The sequence below is a fragment of the Orcinus orca genome, chromosome 12 (genome assembly GCF_937001465.1).
Source record: "Orcinus orca chromosome 12, mOrcOrc1.1, whole genome shotgun sequence".
NCBI lineage: Eukaryota > Metazoa > Chordata > Mammalia > Artiodactyla > Delphinidae > Orcinus > Orcinus orca.
In genome coordinates this window covers 81,474,224-81,496,360 of record NC_064570.1, presented here as the reverse complement: position 1 = coordinate 81,496,360, position 22,137 = coordinate 81,474,224, and the positions used below count along the sequence as shown (strand labels likewise).

Genomic DNA, 22,137 nt, shown 5'->3' with positions numbered 1-22,137 from the left:
AACCATTATAAATAACCTTATGTTCAGTGTTGATAGTGGACTAAACGATTACCTAAATGAAGTGTTAAGAACAGTGAGCCTTTTTTTTCCCTAGAAATTCACTACTTGTTCATTTTAATATAATGAATATTACATTCACTAACTTCTTTAAAAACCACTGGTCTTTAACCATATTTTCAATACCTAAATTAAAAATAATGTTTATATTCAGTGTTTTATGTAATTACACATATTCAGTATATAACGTATCTATTTTGCTTTTGTTTAGAATGATACTTTCGCTGATTTTGATAGCATGACTGATCGCCTTCTGGACGAGATAATACAATATATTCAGATATATAGTCTAACAGTCTCAAAAATAAGGTAACTTCTATAATATTACATAAATGGTTTTTATATCTTTATGAATTATAAAAAAATCACACAGAATTTCTGGTAATTTTGTTGTCCTATTCTGAAATATAGGATACCGCAACTCTAATTTAAAGAGAATAAAAATAAAAAGATTTTAGGGGAAGACCACATATTATATAATTCTGTTTATATGAATTGTCCAGAATTGGCAAAATTATAGAGATAGAGGCAGATCAGTGACTGCTGAGGGCTGGGGGAGAGGGGAGATAGTGGGGGGCGGGGGGGGCGGTGATAGCTAAAGAATGTAGGGTTGGACTTCCCTGGTGATGCAGTGGTTAAGCATCCGCCTGCTGATGCAGTGGACACGGGTTCGAGCCCTGGTCCGGGAAGATCCCACATGCCACGGAGCAACTAAGCCTGTGCACAACTACTGAGCCTGCGCTCTAGAGCCCACGAACCGCAACTATCGAGCCCGCGTGCCACAACTACTGAAGCCTGCGCGCCTAGAGCCCATGCTCCGCAACAAGAGAAGCCACCGCAATGAGAAGCCCATGCACCGCAACAAGGAGTAGCCCCCCCCCCACTCACCACAACTAGAGAAAGCCTGCGCGCAGCAACGAAGACGCAACATGGCCAAAAATAAATAAATAAAATTATTTAAAAAAAAAAAAAGAATGTAGGGTTTCTTTTTAAGGTGGTGAAATATTCTAAAATTTCTTGTAGTGATGGCTGCACTACTCCGTAAATACACTAAAAAGCGTTGAGTTGTACACCTTAAACGGCTGAATTGTATGGTATGTGAATGATATCTCAGTAAAGCTGTTACCAAAAAGAAAGGTTATAGGGAAATGGATATATATTTAAAAAATGAAACTGTAAAAATACTTTCAACATGTCATGACTATACTTTGAGAGTCAGCTTTCCACAAGCAGGAGATGATGATCAAATCAACATGTCTTATTATTTAATCACAGATGTTGTGAATAGACATGGGGGAGAGAAAAGCATTTGTTTCTTCTAGTCCGGTAAGAATTAAAGAAAAAGTCAAAACTAATCTTCCTGCCTCAAAAAGAGAAGAGTAAACTGATGAGTTTCATATCCCAGCTGGGTTAGAGGAGGAAGCTGGCTCTTTATACTCTAGGCTTTTGTAGAGTTTGCTTCCTCTTGGAAGTACAGAGTAGGGACAGAGAACAGAGAGAGCAGGTTTTTATTTGAAGTCACTGTTTAAAAACAGATTTCTGTTAAAATATGGTGGGAGATGCAAGTATGTGGAGGGTGGAGAGAGATTGTTTTCTTGTTCTAGTCATTCTCATTTATGGATTTTTCATCTGTTTACTAAATTTTCTATAGTCATCTTGTATTCCTTTTATTAATTTGTTATTTTATGATGAGAAAATAAGTCTATTTTTTCAGTTCTTTTATTCATCCACGAAAGTATGCCCTCTTCTAGATTAGATGGTCAGTTATAATCAACCATTATCCAAAAGCTTGATTTGGTTGAATGAGGACTGTTCGTTATCAAACTTTACTTCACAGCTTCAGGAAGCTTGCAGCTTCTCACTAGTTATGTCTGTAAATTAGTTATGTCTGTAAACCACTTTTAAGACAGCTTTCAGCCTTTCTTCTTTCACTGTTAATTGTCCCGAGGGATTCATATACTGTCTATCATAAAATAATGGTAGGCAAAAAGGCTCTTTTGATTTAAACTATTCCTTAATAAAGGTGAAAAGCTTTATAAGTATTAGTTATTCTTTTGGTATAATTTTAGACTTACTGTCAGAAAATGCACATTTTTTTTCCTGTGGCTTGAAAGTACTTAGTCAGAGAACTCCCCACCTTGGAGTGTGGACCAGAGAATAAGAGAAATGGGGATATAATGTCTCCTAAATCATGCTTATATGTATAACTTCATTATTTTGTTTTAAATCATGACTTGACAGGTAAATAATTGGTGTGTGTACCTAAAGATGCAAATTTATCATCTAGTCAATGTATTAGCGCTTTTAAAATGTATTTCTTTCTAAGTATTTACGAACTAGGAGTAAAAATTTTCTGGTAAGTAGTATCCTATTTCTATAGAGTAAGTATATAAACTCTATAATAATAGGAGTTTTCTGATAAGTAGTATCCTATTTCTATAGAGTAAGTATGCAAACTCTATAATAATAGGAATTTTCTGCTACATTCTCACATTTTTTGCTTCAAAATGTAAGTTATGTCATTTCAGAGTATCAAACCATAGTTTTAAAACATATTAGAACATTTTAAATGCTTAGTATTTCACATCTATGTACAGTGATAGCAGCTTTTATTTTTTTTTAAACTAATACTATGGGAGAAATGTCATTTTGTTTCTCTTATAGCTTTATTGGACATTCGTTGGGCAATTTAATAATCCGTTCAGTGCTTACAAGGCCACGGTTTAAATATTACCTTGACAAACTTCATACCTTTCTATCACTCTCTGGACCTCACCTTGGTACACTCTACAACAGCAGTGCTCTTGTTAATACAGGTAAGAAGTTTTATTGTCCAGTACAAAAATTATGGCGTGGAGAGAAGATTTAAATACAAATTTAATATTTTCTGGTGTTTATTTTAGAGCAGATTTGTCATGTACTTGGAATTTCATGAAACAAAAGATGTATCTATTTTTCTATTTTGTCATGCACGTGAAATAAGCTGACAAAACTCATTTCAGAAAATGATGTCATATTGAGATATTTGTCAAGTCACAACAGCATTTTTTCCCTTTTTATCGTTAAACTGTTTAAATATTTTCAGTAAATGTTAGTCTTATAAACAGGCTATTTTGTTGTTCCATTAGTTGAGCAGATAACAAATACCTATGCTTAATACATTTTAAAGTTATAAAATGTTTTATATAGAACATTAACTCTGATTTTGGTTTGATAGTGATAAAGGGATATTATGAGAAAATAAATTCTAAACTTTTAAAAGAAATTAAAGTAAAAATTAAGACCCCAATTTTGATTAGAATAAATATGCTCATTAAGAAGGATCTGATACTTGATTTGCCCTTTATTTGGCTTTGTTTTTCCATTAGAATTTTAAAATGGCTTTTATAATTTAGTCAATTGATTCCCATTGTAAGAATTAGATTTCATTCTGACTTTTTTTCATTGAGCCTTGAAACTCTTATTTCCATTTTCTCTTCTACTTCTTTCATTGACAAATAAACCATACCATTTTCCTTTGTATCCCATTTCAAATGGTGGTATTCAAAATCTAGCTAGTTGTAGATTTTTACAGTTTCAAGAAGAGGGCTTGAGAAAAATGAAATCCATAAATAGTACAAAATAGAACCCAGTATGAATCGGATGCAGTACTTTGAATTTCTTTCTTTTGAATTTCTTTCTTCACTAAACTTTTCCCCAGGTAGACTTTCAGTTGGCAGCTTTAATCAGTTAAAGGGTTTTTACCCTCTTTTCCTCCCCTGTTCATCTCAGTAATAGAATCAACAAAAGTAGAAATGAGTAGTCTACAATCTTGAAAACCAGCTCCAGAGTGATTGAGGTTTCACTTAAGGGGAAGATGCACTTAAATACGGGTAACTGGTAATATAAAGAAATACAATTAAATATGACACTGAAATTACATTCAGCTGTTACTAGAAAACATTATCCAGTTGCTCATCCTTAGAGTTGGTCCTTATCCAGTCAGTCTCCCATGACTGACCTGTGATTGTCTAAAGGCGCCGTGCTCAGGCATGTGGATCTACTACTGTGTTTAAAGTTTACTCCCCCTCTGCTTCATTATAATTTGAACAAGTATATCTAAAGGTATAATTTTCCCAAATGTGTTCTTCATAGACCATTACCTATTTCATTACCTAATGAAGTAGAAATAAACAACAAGCCCTCTGTCAACCACCGTTAACCCATCGTTAACCTCTGTGTGTCTGTGTGTTTATATTTGTTATCAGAAAATGGAAATATTTTGCAAATATATTTTTTATTCGCCAACAAAATGCTAATTTGGGAGATATATTTTGAAGTGAAATATATATATTAGAATGAATAACGTTGGCATATGGTACTATGTATTTCCGGTTTATAACTCTCACATATCACATACCATTTATAACTCTCTAGGTCTGTGGTTTATGCAGAAATGGAAAAAATCAGGTTCTCTTTTGCAACTGACATGTCGAGATCATTCAGACCCTCGCCAGACTTTCTTATACAAGCTTAGTAATAAAGCCGGTAAGTATATAGAAACAGTTTTGAAAACACTCACTTGAAAACCTTTTTTAAAATAAACCTTTGGGCTTCCCTGGTGGCGCAGTGGTTGAGAGTCTGCCTGCTGATGCAGGGGACACGGGTTCGTGCCCCAGTCTGGGAAGATCCCACATGCCGCAGAGCGGCTGGTCCCATGAGCCATGGCGGCTGGGCCTGCGCATCCGGAGCCTGTGCTCCGCAACGGGAGAAGCCACAGCAGTGAGAGGCCCGCATACTGCAAAAAATAATAATAATAATAATAAGTAAATAAATAAACCTTTAACAAATCAATTATCAACATGTCTTTCTGGTGATTAAAAAACCATCAGTCAGTTGTTATTTCTTAATAGTGAAATAGACTCACAGAACTAAGCAGTTGATAGCATGTTTTAATTTTTTTTTACATGATTGTATTTATTTTTTTGTGAGGTGCACAGCTACTTTGAAGTTATCCTAAAAATTTTGGCCTTTATAATTCATACCAGCTATAAGTTAAGTTCTTGAACTAGGCCTCTGCATGTCCTAGCCCTCCTGTCCTTCTAGCTACCCCCAACCCCAGTCCTCAGCCTTTGTTTTAAACTGCCACATTTTTTTTTACTTTCCTATTATAAGCATTTCTGGAAAATGTCAGAAACGAAACCATTAATAGTTATTCCTTCTTCAGATTCTCACCACTAGATGGATCTTGTTACTCATCTCTCATTAACCAGTTATTAAATGTATTCCCCATCTTGCATGTGTATTCTAAGCTTTTACTCCCGGAAGTCCCCAGCTGGTCCTTGGCCATTCATTCTCACGCTCTGTAAGTGACCTCGCCTGTGACCTTTCCTCTCTCCTGGACTCATCCTCGCACTCACAGATTCCCGGCACATTCTTTCCACTGTGTCCTTTGAGGTCTCCGCTTGAGGAGAAGAGACTGCCCTCATCTGTACCTTCCTCAAAGAATGTGATCGCCACTTCCTGCTGAAAGTGGAGCCATAACTGAAAGCTGGCTATTCCCCAGCCCGCCCCCGCCTGCCCACTCCCCCGGCTGTGGAGCAGAGGGTGGCACACTTTTTTGCTAAAGGGCTGGATAGTAAACATTTTGGCTTGTGGGCCGTAGGATCTCAGTTGTAACCACTCAACATACCACTGTAGCCCAAACACAGCTATAGACAACACATGAGCTAGTGAGTGCGGCTGCATTTCAAAAAAAAACTTTATTTACCAAAAAAAAAAGGCAGCAGTCCAGACCACACAGGCCTGCCATAGAAGCAGCTGGATTTCTTGATTCCTCAGTTACTGAGGCCCACCTAGAGCGGGAGCCCGTCCTCTTGCTTTCCATCCCTCCCAGTCGTGACTTCTCCACCGCCACGTGAAACTGCTTCTTTGAGCCTCAGCCTTCTCGTCGTCTTCAGTATAATGCTCTCCTGCGCCTTCCTTGCATCTGCAGTGAGAACTTAGACAAGAGTTCATTGACAAATATTTATTACACAGTTATGCTTAGGAAAAGACATATTTCTTTTTTAATTGTATGATTTTCTTTTTTTTAATTTATTTATTTTACTTTTGGCTGCATTGGGTCTTCGTTGCCGCTTGCAGGCTTTCTCTAGTTGTGCGAGCGGGGGCTACTCTTTGTTGCGGTGCGTGGGCTTCTCATTGCAGTGGCTTCTCTTGTTGTGGAGCATGGGCTCTAGGCGCACAGGCTTCAGTAGTTGTGGCACGTGGGCTCAGTCGTTGTGGCTCGTGGGCTCTAGAGCGCAGGCTCAGTAGTTGTGGCTCACGGGCTTTGTGGCTCACGGGCTTAGTTGCTCCGCGTCAGGTGGGACCTTCCCAGACCAGGGCTGGAACCCGTGTCCACTGCATTGGCCGGCAGATTCTTAACCACCGCGCCACCAGGGAAGCCCGGAAAAGATATTTTTCTTGAACCTTAATATACTTAATCCTGGCATCATTTTTGGTAATTTGATGAGCCGACCCTTTAGATGATTCACGAAGCATTACAGAGCCTTTCTCAACTCTGGTAAACTTCTATTCTACTCCACTGTGAACCCTTACCTATGGCTACACTCCACCCAGAAATTTCAACCAATATTCCACTCTGTCACTTTAACAGCCTGTCCTTTCTCTCTCACTCCCTTATTCTCGCCTGCTTTCTAGACTCAGTTAAGATCCCTACTCCATCTTCCTAAGATGACCCTGTGCCTCAGGGTTTCATCCCCTTCCTGACCCATCTCAGACTCTGAATTATCACTTTCATCATTCATACACTGTCACCCTTTGCTTTCTATCATAGCCAACTAGCAAACCTGTACTACCGCTTCTTCACCTAGCCTGTTGAGCTCTGCCACAAAGGACACGCAGACGTGCACATCACTACTGCTGTAGATCCGTGGCTTCCCTGTCTGGTTATCTCTTAGTAGCTTTCTACTCATTCCCTTCAAAGTTTCTCACCTCTTTTCCTCAGACTTAAACTACCGCTGCTGCCTGCACTTCCACAAATGGCTCTGTTTCCTGTTCTATCTGTGAAAGTCAAGGCCGTCAAGCAAGGACTTTCCTACTTCCTTCTGTTGGCCTGCAAGCATCAGCATACCTAGACCTGTGTGTGCAGCTGCCTTCAGAGTATATTCACTTAGATGTCTCATGGGTGCCTCCTGTGCAGTGTGCTCAGACACCTCCTGTTTCCCCTCAGATTGGCTTCTCTGCATCTACCCAGGCAGAAACTTAGAAGTCGTTCTTGACTTCTCTTTCTCCCTTTCCCCCATCTGCTGAGTTACCGATCCCTGCGACGTCCAGCCTGCTTGGCCCTGGTGGAGCCTCCCTTTCCTTACTCTGTGACTGCCTTCGTCCAGCCTCCATCACCTTCACTTAGATGATCACTGTGGCCTCCAAACTGGTTACCCTGCCTCCTGTATGCCCCCCTTCTCCTCTGTCTCACTTCCTCATTGGATGAAATGATTTTCTAAAAATTAAATCAGACCGTATTGGTCCTGTTCAAAAATCCTCCAGAGTACCTTCTAGTTCTCAGGATGACGTGTAGAGTCCATGGCTTAGGGCATCAAATCCTGTATAATCTGGCTCCTGGTCCTTTCATGTGCTCTGTACCCTCCTCTTTGCAGACGGGCATCCTTTGCTGTAGTCACTTTTCACATGTTTGTGCTTCCTCGCCTTCACCATGCTGCTTCTGCCACCATTCCTCCCCGTGCGTTTGCCCATCTGTGTAGCACTGATTCTCTTCATCTTCTAAAATTACACTCCAGCACCACCTGCTCTCCGGAGCTTTCCTTGATGCCCTATCTGATTCGGTGCGCCTCTGCTGGCAGAGTACCAGCACATGCCTTCATATCCCAAATCTCATGTCTCAGGACCGACGACAGTAATGAATTCCACTCCTCACTTGCCTGCTACATATCTGTGCTTATATTTCAAACTAAATGTGTCTAAAATTGACAGTTTCTTCTTTTGCTGCCTCTTTTTTTGACCTTTTCTAAATGTTACTCTGTCCTCTAGATTACTTGGTTTGAAACACCTCAGTGTCATCCTCGATTGACCCCACTTCTTTTCTTTGCATAACACATCCCAAGATTGTTAACATCATCTCTGAACTGCTATAACATTATATATGAACCTCTTTTATCATAGTCGTTATAGCTTGTCTCATGTCAGTCATTTTTATGTATCTCAGCCTTTTTTCCTTAAGTGGGATCTGTCATGACAACCTTTCCCACCCACCCCCCGACATACCCTCAGCATTCACAGTAGTTCTTCCTAGTAGGCGTTCGCTGTCAACCCACTGAATCAATGAGTGATCTTTTCAATATTATGTTTGGTATCCAAAAGCAGGTCAAATATTGTACGGTAAGCTGAAAATCAAACCCATGTATTTGGTGAAGGCTGAAGTAGCTTGAACTTGTAAACTTAAGCCCTGGCCTTTTAAATCCACTTTTCATCTTCATTCCTCTCATCATGTCTTCCATCCTGCTCTTGAAACATTTGATACGAACACTAGACAGATTTAGTCATTGAATACAGCCCACTTCATTTGAGTCTTGTTTTAACCTTTTCAAGATTCTGCCTTAAATACTGCTGTCAATATGAGAAAGAGAATTGGGAATGGTTATTTCATGTGTCGCCTGTTATTAGAATCAGTGAAAGAAAAGTTATTTTGTAGGTGGAGTTTTGGGATTTTGTTTCTAAGGGTAAAAAGTAACAACAGTAAGGTATTTACAGTACACAGAAATACATACTTGATTCACAAAACCACAAGATATTCCTACAAAATCAAATACATCATGTAGTTCTCATGTGAGAAAAACTTACCCTGACTAGAACCATTACGTGTAGCTATGTGTATAGCATTGTGAGTAGCCATGGAGTTTGTACCGGTGCTGCTACTGTAAAAATTCTGTAATTCATGGCATTTCCCAACTGACTGAACAGATACTTGTATCACTAAGTTTATAATTATTAGTAGATATGAGTAGGTCTTTTGTACTTGAGTTATTTTTTAAGGATTAGTTAAAACTTTTCCTTACAGGTTATTAATTTATTATTTGCCTTTTAATGCATGGCAGGACTTTCATCTCCCCCCCCCCCCGGTTGTACCAGTGTAGCACTGGTTAAGAGACAAACTTTGAAGGCACACATAGATACTAGTTTTAGCTGAGACACTGATAAAGGTTACTTGATCTAAATATTAAGTAATTCTGTTTCTTCATTGGTAAAATGGGAATAATAGCATCTTCCTCATAAGACCATTAAAGGTTGAATGAGATAATTCATGTAAAATGATTATGGTCTGAATAGCACGAAACTCAGTAAATATTGGTTGGTAAAAATAGCTCTAAATGAAGAGGTGCCTGAACTAAAATAGTATTAGTATTATAGATTATAGAAATTTGCTGTCACATTAACATCATAAATCTGTTTTAGGAGGTTTTTTTTAGCAGAACTGTCAATATTACTAGCTATAAAAATTGTTCAAATGACTTATTAAAATTGTTTTTGTGTTTTAAGATTTCTACTTATAGCTAGAAATGAATTTATTAGTATACACCTGAATTGAATTAGTATTATTATGGAACATAGCATGAAAGCATACTATGTTTTCTAATAATAACTAGTACATTAAATAATACTAAAATATAGAAATAAATAATAGCCAACACACAAGGCACATACCGTATTCCAGGTGCCACCCAAGCACGTCATACACGTGGGTGTGTTTAACCTTATGAAGTAGGAGCCCCATTGCCCCACTTTGCGTGTGAGGACACAGATGCCCAGAGTGGCCAGACGCCGCCTCAGCCCGGAAGCTGGTACCACAGCCATCATGCGTGGTCAGACCAGGTCATGTTAAGCCAGTGACGTATACTTTCAAGAACTTGAGACGGTTATCCTAATTGTAGTTTTAAATGTTAACAAATACTCATTAATTGATTTTAAAATTATAATACTGTCATGGGAGTTGGAACAGGTCTCTCTGAGCTGTTTTTTTCCTTTTTTTTTATCATCTGAAGAATTATGAGAAATGAGTAGTCACTTCCTAGGAAACTGCTACACCTGTATATATACATAAAATTCTTTATTCACAAAGTAGAAATATATGGGTTCACATCAGAAACATAAGTAAATAAAACAGGAAAACATACAGCAGTGTTTACTTAACCAATTTACGTAGCTAGTGTGCTATTCTCAGATATTTTTAAACAATCAAGAGCCCTAGAGATAACGGTTCTTTTATATTTTACTCTGCTAAAGCTATAAAGTCTTTGATGCCCTGATCCAATTATTGCCTCTGTTTCTTCTGAATGGCCAATTTCCTATTCTTTTGAGAACGCGTAAAATCACCTGTCTAAAGCAAAATCCAGCCTTCTACCCTCTTCCCTTGTTTATTTAAGCAAAGACTCCCCTGTGGGTCTTCATTTTGAAAGTCTTTTTCTCTGCAACATATCATTGGTTAATAGCGTTCCTTAATCGAAAGCTATTCATTATTTTAAAATTAAGGAAGCATTTAAAAGCCTAAAGTAATTTGAGTGATTTCTAAAGCAATTAAGAAATGTTATCTTTTTGTAAAAATCAGGTATCTATTAAGTGTGAATTGCCTTTGTTGTTTTGTGAACACAATAGATATTGTAGAGGGCTACAGAAATGTTACGTTTAAAAGGAGATTATCTTTTTTGATTAAGGCATTACAATTATAAACAATGATTAAATTTTTTAAAATTTTTATTGCACTCTAGTTGATTTACAGTGTTGTGTTAGTTTCAGGTGTACTCCAAAGTGAATCAGATATACATGTACGTATATCCACTCTTTTTTTAGATTCTTTTCCCATATAGGCCATTACAGAGTATTGAGTAGAGTTCCCTGTGCTGTACAGTAGGTCCTTATTAGTTATCTATTTTATACATAGTAGTGTGTATATGTCAATCCCAATCTTCCAATTTATCCCTCCTCCCCTTTCCCCCCAGTAACCGTAAGTTTGTTTTCTACATCTGTAACTCTATTTCTGCTTTGTAGATAAGTTCATTTGTACCCTTTTTTTTAGATGCCACATATAAGCAATATCATATGATAACAATGATTAAATTTTATAGCAGCTTTTAATTTTAACTAAAAAACCTATAGCATCCTACAGATTGCTGATAGAATATATCAATAATTTACACAATATAGTTGCAGCATGCTAGCATGTCCTCACTGAATATCAAGGGAAAGAAAGATGAAGGAACCTAGAGCAATGTGGAAGGTAAACAGTATACTGTATCTAGATGAGGTGACAGCAGTGCTGAGTAGTCAAGATTACATAGAAGGCTCAGGGGCTCTCCTGTATTCCTTGGTGAGGGCTCAAAAAGAGCCAAAGAACAATCTACCCATTGTTGGAATTTCAAGAACAAAGTATCCTCATTTTAAGATCTTCCTAAAAACATCTGCTTAGAATCTCTTAACCAGCTGTTGAATTCTGACAAATAAAATATAACAGTTAAAGAAGTCTCCTGCTGTGCTACTATGGTACAAGATAATCTTTTCTTCCAGCAGATTACAGAGGTGTTTAATAATAGGTATCACTTGATTTGTAATTAACATTTGTATTTTGTTTCTGAAAGTGTAGGAAAGCATCAGCAGCAGCTTACATTATTTTAGGAAGCAAATTCTTTCAAATGTATTTAAAATAAATGAGTAAAAATAAGAATAGTTTAATATTGAGTAGACTGTGTCCATTTAGAAAGTACAGCGTTTCTCAGCCTCAGCACTTTGACATTCTGGGCTGGATATTCTGTGTTGTCAGGATCTGTCCTGTGCGTTGTAGAATATTTAGCAGCATCCCTGGCCTCTACCCACTAAATGCCAGTAGAGCACACACCCATCAGCACCTCACATACCCCACCCCCTGCTTGTGAGAAACAGCGTTGTCTCCAGACACTGCTAAATGTTCCCTGGAGTGCAAAGCCACCAGTGCAGAACTGCTATTTTTGGCAGTTCCAGAAAGTAACCAGAGATGAGTCAATATGAATTGCTTTAAAACTCATTAAATTTTTCAGAAAAAAAAATGAGCAGCCAAAAATATCAGGAAGGGCTTCCCTGGTGGCGCAGTGGTTGAGAGTCCGCCTGCCAATGCAGGGGACACGGGTTTGTGCCCTGGTCCGGGAAGATCCCACATGCCGCGGAGCGGCTGGGCCCGTGAGCTATGGCCACTGGGCCTGCGCGTCCGGAGCCTGTGCTCCGCAACGGGAGAGGCCACAGCAGTGAGAGGCCCGCGTACTGCAAAAAAAAAAAAAAATATATATATATATATATATATATATATATATCAGGAAGACTGAGATAATGAAGGTGAAAGTTACCGTTACGGTGTTCGTTCATACATAAGCCATGTAATTGTGCAGTCCAGAAAAATAGTGAACATTTACTTTAATCTTTTTCTTAGCAATCCTGAAAAATAACTAAAATATTTAGAAACTTTTCCAGTTAAACTGTCTCATTCTATAGATGGGGAAATCGTGTTACTTTCCCAAGTTACAGGTAACTTTTCAACCGAGAATGAGTCACCTTGGGCTGAGTGAAGTGCTAACCCGAGGGCCAGTGGACGAGACCATCTCTGAGCAGGTAGAATCAGTGCAGGTGCAGAGAGGATGAACCTACAGTACAAGGCTCCCCCAAATACACACCTCAGACATTGTCATCAGCTGGACTTCAGCTCGGATGAAGTGCTGCCATGATTCCCACCAGCACTGCGCCTTGGGGGCTACCATGTTTCTCTTTGAGTTTCTGCCCTCTCTAGCCAGCGCTGCTACACAGGAATGGAAACCAGAAGACTCAAAAAAGGGTCAGAGTCTGTTTGACTTGGTTCTTGGCTAATACAAAAAGCAAACCTTCCATACAGAAGCAGTACTAGTAATAATACATTGTTGTTGAAAAAGTATTATTAAAATAATTACTAAGTTTAAAATGCATTTTTAAAGTACAGTGCTATCTTGGGAATCACGTTTAAAAATATGACAATATCTTGTATCTATGTCAGTGTCAGAATCTGTGATTGTATCTGTTTTATCATCATGGAATCTGAGAGTTAAAGGGTTTCTTGGACATCCCCTTCTCTCCCTTTGTTGGTTTGCATGCTTCGTCTCCACCGAGCTGCCTGAACCTGGGGAGACATGGGTACTCCTCTCCAGGGTCTTGGTCTAAAGCAGTGATTCTCAGCCTGAGTGCCATTTCTCTGTAGAAGCACAACAGAATCTCCGCGAATTATTTTGAAAAGTATATTTAATTTTTAAGGTAATGGCTATTACTCTTATAATGTAAACTATAGAAATAGAGCAGTGCCGAGAAAGGGGGGGGCGGGGAGGTAATTGGAGGGGAGAATAAAGCCCAAGGACAGATTCATTGAGAGACTGATTTTTTTTTTAAGACGGGAAGTATAATACTGTAATATTTTCCACCCTGATAAGAATGATCCATCCAGAAGAGAAAATTGATGTGAGAGAAGGATGGGACAGCAACTAGAGGCATGCCCTTAAGCAGACAGGAAGAAGGAGTGGGACCTAGTGCACTAGTGCAAGGGCCGGCCTGAGGCAGGGTTGGGCAGAGCGAGAAGGTACAGATGCGGGAGGTGGGTTTTGTGTTAAGGTAGAGTCTGCGGAAGCTCCTTCCGACGCTTCCGTGTGCCCAGTGAGACAGGAAAGCCATAACGTAAGACAGAGGGGGACATAGAAGATGCTGGTGGTTTCCGGAGAAGTACAGAGGTGACCGTTACTGAGCAAGGCTGCCACCGGCTGTGCAGTGTCATTCCTGTCGATGTGATGGGAGTGATGCCCCCCGGAGATGTGCAGTGTGGTCGCCTTTATGGAGGACACACATACACACCTTTTAGATAAAAGAAGGAGCCAACTGTGCTGTTACATGGCTGGTTTCATGCAGTTTGGGATAAAATTTCATTTAACAGCATTATACTTAGAGATTCAGAAAGTACAGTACCTAAAATAACTGGGTTAGAAGTGAAGAAGTACCATATGACCGTGGCTTTCACATTTTTGGCTTGTTTACCCCTCAAAAGAATTTTGGAAAAGTTTGTATCCCCTTGTATAATTTTATGGTGACACCTAAAACTGTTTTCTATAATTTTAAATAGCTGCAAAGGATGTATTTTCTGGCATATGAGATAGTATATTTTTACTATATTCAGCTGGAGTCACAGACTTAGCTCATTTAATTTATGGAAAATATGTGCCATAAGATCTAACGGGCACAGCCATTTCTTATTGTCAGACAGTCGGTAACATCAGACTTACTTTTCGGAAGAGGAAGACTTCGTTCATATTTTGCTTGGTTCTCCCAGAGATTTTATACCGCAGGGCCATATACCATAAGAAGATCTGAAATAGATTGGAGAAATGTCTTTCCCTTGTAAAGTAGGAGAAGGAAAAGTCATTTGTAGAAAAGTGCTCGTATGAAGTTGGGATCTGGAAATCAATTATCTTAGAGCTGTAAATGCCCATCTACACCACGGAGAGTCTTAAATTACCCCTGGGGGTAAGTGTATACCAGTTCACAGACCTCTGCTCTAGGACACACAGACATTTCCCAAAGTAGCACCAATGAAGACTGTCATCACGTGATGCCAAAAGGGGATGACTTTGTCTCGTGAAATGTGAAAATGAAGGGGAAAAGATCAAGTTTTCTTAAACTTTCTAAAATATTTTAAACATGTGTGTTCAACTGAGTTAATTCCTGTTATAGACATTCTCTTATTTCACTTATATCTCTAGAATCTCATATATTCAAGTGGCCACAAAGTAGTATCTTCTCATTGGGAAAAGGAGGGATACGTTATATTTGACACAGAGGGTATATACTCTTTCACCTGGCTATGTGTCAGTCTAAGCTCTTCCCATCATTAGGATCCTCAAGTTCCAGGAAAGACAGGGAGCTTCTACAAAGGCTTCCTGTATTCTGGATTCACAGCAGTCCCCACAATTGACCTGTCTCTAAGAGTCTGAATTTCAGTGCACATAAGAGTATCAAAGTTTTATTCTGGAACATTCCAGAACAAAATTCTCTGTACTGCACACACAATTCTAATGTGTCACTATTATTGATTTGTATCTTATTTAATTATCATATAAAATTTTGATTTTGTATATACTAGTCTGAGCCAAATAGTACATTACTGTAATTAGAACATTATCGGTATTAAAGAGGTCAAGAATGTGGTTTCAGTACTTAAGTGAGTTATTTAGCAAAGTACCCCAAGGACACAAGTCCTAAATTCACGTAGTTTACTGAAAATTTTTAAAAAAATAAAATAGACCTGACAAAAGTCTGTTGGATGGTTCACAAAAAATCGTTATTTTTATTGGAAAAATCGAAGTGTTTATCCTCTTGACATCATGCTTAAATAAGGAGAAAATATAAGTAATATTAGGCAACAGTCAAATGAAAACCTAAAGTAAAAAGTCAGCTTTAAAGGATTTAAATAGGGTGTTTTGTTTGTTTTTATGGAAGAATATATGTTCCTTTGGGGAATAATCCTAAATATTGATGAATATCCTTTGGAAAGTAAAAGCGTCATGAAACACTTGTTATAGAATTTTAGCCAACCACATCCAGTCTCCCCCTAACCCCCAAGACCACAATCCTTGCTCTCACTCAGTGCAAACACACATTTCTCATATCAGCACATAAACTACATATAAGGAAGCTGGGGATTTTGGTAGAGAATGTATAGAAATTTGGAGAAAGAATTCATCAGTTATTTTAAAAGGCATAAACTTAGTACTACCAAGGAAATAAAGTTTATGGCCACTTAATATGATGCTAATAAGTTATTTCAAATCTAATTAATTATTGCACTGTAACTCAGTATTTTTTCTTCACAGGGCTTCACTATTTCAAAAATGTTGTACTAGTGGGCTCTCTGCAGGATCGCTATGTTCCTTATCATTCTGCCCGCATTGAAATGTGCAAGACAGCTTTAAAGGACAAACAGTCAGGTAACAAAGTATATTAGAAGTATTTCAAAGAGCTACGTCTACACATGAGTTTCTCCCAAAGTTTTCTTGCAGTTGTCTTCTCCCTTCTTTTTGTTGTCCTCTCTTTCCTTCGACTTCCTTTTACACCCGCTGATAGTAACAGCTATCCTTCCTTTCTTTTCTTTTGCTGTGTAAGATGTTTTGGCCAATGACACAGTAGTTGTTCTTTTGAAATCTTTTTCTCATCTAATTACCAATGCTTCTCCGTTTTATTGCCTCAAAAGTAATCCATGCTTTAATTTCCTCCGGATTATTGGGATTGGTGGTTGCAGTAATGGTCATGCTGCATGTTCGGCTGTACTTTACTTTTAGTCAAAGATGGCAGCGAGCGGACTCATCAAGAAATGAAAGAGGAATAGTACAATGTCTGACGCCACAAAAATACAAGTATCGTAAGAGATTACTAGTCATCAGTTCCCATATGTAATGCAAGGAAATGTAGACAACCAGGTTCCTGGGCAGGCTGTTCCGGCTGGATTCCCAGGGTATCCCACTTTCAGCCCACTGCAGATGCTGTGGTGGCAACAGATATATACGCATGAGTATTATATGCAATATCAAGCTGCAGTTTCAGCTCAGGCCACATCAAATGCCAACGCAGACCAGCCTGCTATTTCACAGCCTCTAAATGTGGCACATGTTCCTGGAGAAGAACCCTCATCAGCTCCAAACCTAGTGACCCAAGAAAATCGACCCATGGATGAGAATGTTCAGATGAATGCACAGGGAGGTCCAGTGCTAAACAAAGAAGACTTCAGTCGAGACTGGCTAGACTGGATGTACACGTTCTCACGAGCTGCCGTTCTCCCTAGCATTGTGTACTTCTATTCCTCTTTTAGTCGGTTTATCATGGTAATGGGAGCCATGCTACTGGTTTACACCGAGCTGGATGGTTTCATTTTAGGCAAGAAGGAGGTCAGCAACAGGCTCCCAATAATAATGCCGAAGTCAACAATGATGTGCAGAATGCAAACAATCTAGAACTTGAAGAAATGGAGCGTCTTATGGATGATGGGCTTGAAGATGAGAGTGGAGAAGATGCAGGTGAAGATGCCAGTGCAATTCAAAGGCCTGGATTAATGGCAGCAGCTTGGTCTTTTATCACCACCTTCTTTACTTCACGAATACTAGAGGGGCCTCCCCAGGTTGCCAATTAGACCTGAAAAATTGTGCCGGCTGCAAAGGAGGGTCTGAATTTAGGAAAGTGTTTTAAATAACAGTGCAGTTTCAAAACATTGTTTACTTTATTTTCATCATCATGTATAGAGGTGTTTTTTTTCCTTAAAGCTTCTCATTCATATGAGAAGCAAATGGACTACTAAATGTGTGATTTTTTTTTCAAGATCTTAACAGAACATAGCATAATATTGGTCTTCCAGGTTTTATTAATTTCAATTATGTATATTATACTAAGACAGACCTGTTTGTGTGTCTTCTTTAAAGAGCTGCTTCTCGTATAAGTGTCTATGGCTAATATCTCAGCCCTTCAATGTATAATTTGAATAAATATATCTATTTTCTGTGAATTATACTGAGAGTTTTAAACAGAATGACCTCATAGTTTTTAACAAAGAATATTATTTACCTAAAATGTGCTAGTAGCATCTTGCCCAGCCATAAAGCAATAAACTTCTCAATAATCTTAATTTTGACATTTGAATAAATGGAAACTTTCTATTTAAGGGCATGTATCCCATCAATTGGAATTAGTACCTTGAAAAAAAAAAGGCAGCTCTTCAATGGAATTAATAGTGATATAAAATGTTGGATATAGGCAGGACTTTTATAAAATAAGATTCTGGAAATTGCTCCCTGTAATTTTTTAAAATAAAAGGTCAATTATGAAAAAATAAACACCAATCAAATGGACAACCTAGAAGAAATTAATACATTTCTAGAAATGTAAAATCTCCGAAGACTGAATCAGGAAGAAATAGAAAATATGAACATATGATTACCAGTAATGAAATTTAATCAGAAAAAAAAAAAACCCTCCCAACAAACAACAGTGCAGGACCACACAGATTCACTGGTGAATTCTACCAAAAATTTGAAGAGAGATAACAACTATCCTCAAACTATTCTAAAAATTGAAGATGAAGAAAGACTTACATTATTCTACAATGCCAGCATCACCCTGATACCAAAACCAAGCAAAGGCACCACAAAAAAAGAAAATTATAAGCCAGTATCATTGATGAACATAGAAGCAAAAATCCTCAACAAAATATTAGCAAACCAAATTCAACAATGCATTAAAGGGATCATACACCAAAAGTGGGATTTATCCCAGGGATGCAAGGATGGTTCAGTATCTGCAAATCAGTTGATGTGATACAACACACTAACAAAACAAAGGATAAAAATCCCATGATCATCTCAATAGATGCCGAAAGGGACTTCCCAGGTGGTCCAGTGGCTAAGATTCCACTCTCCCAATGCAGGGGACCTGGGTTTGATTCCTGGTGAGGGAACTAGATCCCACATGGCTGCAACTAAGAGTTTGCATGCTGCAACTGAAGATCACACATGCCGTAACTAAGACCCAGCACAGCCAAATAAATATTTTTTAAAAAATAGATGCCGAGGGCTTCCCTGGTGGCGCAGTGGTTGAGAGTCCGCCTGCCGATGCAGGGGACGCGGGTTCGTGCCCCGGTCTGGGAAGATCCCACGTGCTGCGGAGCGCTGGGCCTGTGAGCCATGGCCGCTGATCCTGCGCGTCCGGAGCCTGTGCTCCGCAACGGGAGAGGCCACAACAGTAAGAGGCCCGCGTACCACAAAAAAAAAAATAGATGCCGAAAAAGCATTTGACAAAATTCAACAGCCATTCATGATAAAAACTCTCATCACAGTGGGTATAGAGGGAACCTACCTCAATACAATAAAGGCCATTTATGACAAACCCATAGCTAACTTCATACTAAATGGTGAAAAGCTGACAGCATTTCCTCTAAGATCAGGAACAAACCAAGGATGTCCACTATCATTACTTTTATTCAAATAGCATTGGAAGTCCTACCCACAGCAATCAGACAGAAAGATAAATAAAAGTCATCCAAATTGGAAGGGGAGAAGTAAAACTGTCACTGTTTGCGGATGGCATGATACTATTTGCTTTTCTATGTACTAATGAACTATGATAAAGACAAAGCAAAAAAAAAGAATCCTGTTTAAAATCGCATGAAAAACAATAAAATACCTAGGGAATAAACTTAACCAAGGAGATGAAAGACCTATGCTCTGAAAACTATGAAATATTGATGAAGGAAATTGAAGATGATACAAAGAAATGAAAAGATGTCCATGTTCATGGATTGGAAAAATTAATATTGTTAAAATGTCCGTACTCCCCAAGGCAATTTACAGGTTCAGAGCAATCCTTATCAATATACCAATGGCATTTTTCACAGAACTAGAACAAATAATCCTAAAATTTATATGGAACCAAAAAAGATCCCAAATAGCCAAAGCAATCTTGAGAAAAAAAGAAGAAATCTGGACAATCACACTCCTTGACTTCAGACTATACTATAAAACTGCAGTCATCAAAACAGCATGGTATTGGCACAGACACAGCCACATAGATCAATGGAACAGAATAAAGACCCCAGAAATAAACCCACGCACCTGTGGTCAATTAATCGATGACAAAAGAGGCAAAAACACACAATGGGGAAAAGATAGTCTCTTCAATAAGTGCTGCTGGGAAAACTGGACAACTACATGTAAAAAGATGAAATTAGAACATTTCCTCACACCATATAAAAAAATTAGACTCAAAATGTATTAAAGATCTAAATGTAAGAACAGAAGCCATAAAACTCTTACAAGAAAACATAGGCAGAACACTCTTTGGCATAAGTCATAGCAATATTTGCATCTGTCTCCTCAGGCAATGGAAACAAAAGCAAAAATAAACAAATGGGACCTAAATAAAGTTTTCAGTGTGAAAGCTTTTGCACAGCAAAGGAAACCATCCACAAAACAAAAAGACAACCTACTGAATGGGAGAGAATATTTGCAGATGATATGACCAGTAAGGCAAAATATGTAAACAGTTCATGCAACTCAACATCAAAAAAATGAACAAACAGATTATAAAATGGGCGGAAGACCTAAATAGACATTTTTCCAAAGAAGACATACAGAGGCTAGCAGGCACATGAAAAGCTGCTCAACATCACTAATCATCAGGGAAATGCAAATTAAGATCACAATAACACATACTGGTGAGAATGTAGAGAAAAGGGAACCCTCGTACATTTGTAGTGGGAATGTAAACTGGTGCAGCCATTGTGACAAACAGTATGGAGTTTCAAAAAATTTTAAACATTATAGAACTACCATATGATCCAGCAATTCCACTTCTGGGCATATAGCCAAAGAAAATACTAATTCCAAAACTTATGTGTACTCCAGTATTCATAGCAGCATTGTTTATAGTAGCCAAGACATCAGAGCAACCTGAGTGTCCGTCAGCTGATGAATGGACAAAGAAGATGTGTATCCACATAATGGAATACTACTCAGCCATAAAAGAGAATGGAATATTGCCATTTTCAGCAACATGGATGGACCTGGAGGGCATTATGCTTAGTGAAATAAGTCAGACAGAGAAAGACAAATACTGTGTGATATCACTTATAGGTGGATTCTAAAAAATAAAGCAAACAAACAAATATAATGAAACAGAAACAGACTCACAGATACAGAGAACAAACTAGTGGTTCCCAGTGGGAAGAGGGATGGGGGAGGGGCAAGATAGGGATAGGAGATTAAGGGATACAAACTACTGGGACTTCCCTGGTGGCACAGTGGTTAAGAATCCGCCTGACAATGCAGGGGACATGGGTTCGATCCCTGGTCCGGGAAGATCCCGTGTGCCATGGAGCAACTAAGCCCGTGCGCCACAACTACTAAGCCTGCGCTCTAGAGCCTGCAAGCCACAACTACTGAGCCCACGCGCCACAACTACTGAGCCCACGCACCACAACTATTGAAGCCCTCATGCCTTAGAGAACGTGCTCCGCAACATGAGAAGCCCACGCACTGCATCGAAGAGTAGCCCCCGCTCGCCACAGCTAGAGAAAGCCCGCTTACAACCATGAAGACCCAACGCGGCCAAAAATAAATAAAATTTTAAAACAAGAAGAGATACAAACTACTATGTGTAAAATAGCTACAAGGATATATTGTACAGCACAGGGAATAGAGCCAATATTTTATAATAAATTTAAATGGAGTATAATCTATAAAAATATTGAATCAATATGTTTGTACACCTGAAACTAATATAATATTGTAAATCAACTATACTTCAATTAAAAAAAGAAATAAATAATTTTTAAAAACCGTTTTCTATGAAATCTATATTCTATTGATCCCTCTTTTAAGCACATCTCTCTTCTTTCTCTAATTATGCTTCTGTATGTTATTCGCTTCTCATCATTCCTCAAGGCTACATCCTGCCTCTACCCTGAAATTCACGTTTGATGGACATGTGTTAGCACCCATCTGTTAGTAATATAGTAATGCATGAGCATTAAAAACTGTTTCGCCCCTCTTAAGGCAGTTTGTGCTTGTATGTGTACATATGTGTGTAACCTTTACCTTCTATGCTCTGCATGCCCTCAATAAATCCATTGTACGAATTAACCAAAAAGAGGGAGAGAAGAGCACAACTTTGAAATTAAAAGCAAAACGAAGCATTAAATAAACCTGCAGGCCAAAAAAAAAAAAATTCTCAATTTGACCTATGAGCCAAACTCACATTGTTCTTCTGATTATGGGAAGTTGCTATTCTTTCTCAAGATAATTTGGAAATATGTGGAATAACGTTGGCTGCCATGGAAACTTTTTTAAAGTATTTGCTCTTGACTCAGGTTTTAAATTTTGCCTTATCAGAATGTCTCAGCATGGCTCCTTTACTTTCATAATGAGTCATAATTGACTTAAGGTTGAAAAAAACTATTTGCTCTGTTATATTCATTGCTTTTAATTAAAAATATCAAGTTGGCAAGAATAATGT

The 22,137-nt window shown here is 38.4% G+C and overlaps 1 protein-coding gene and 1 pseudogene across 17 annotated transcripts in view; both read left to right on the top strand.

Moving 5' to 3' along the window:
- FAM135A (family with sequence similarity 135 member A) overlaps positions 1-22,137 on the top strand; it is a 123,645-nt gene that overhangs the window by 99,893 nt on the left and 1,615 nt on the right. For 16 of the 17 annotated variants that reach the window (XM_033428700.2, XM_033428701.2, XM_033428712.2 and 13 more), the window contains 4 exons: positions 269-366; positions 2,722-2,873; positions 4,474-4,584; positions 15,957-16,070. In XM_033428700.2, the coding sequence (XP_033284591.1) occupies positions 269-366; positions 2,722-2,873; positions 4,474-4,584; positions 15,957-16,070 (475 nt within the window). Of the gene's footprint in view, positions 1-268; positions 367-2,721; positions 2,874-4,473; positions 4,585-15,956; positions 16,071-22,137 lie in introns of those variants that run through there. The other variant, XR_004483458.2, reaches the window with a different exon arrangement.
- LOC101271426 (homocysteine-responsive endoplasmic reticulum-resident ubiquitin-like domain member 2 protein) lies at positions 16,077-21,849 on the top strand (annotated as a pseudogene).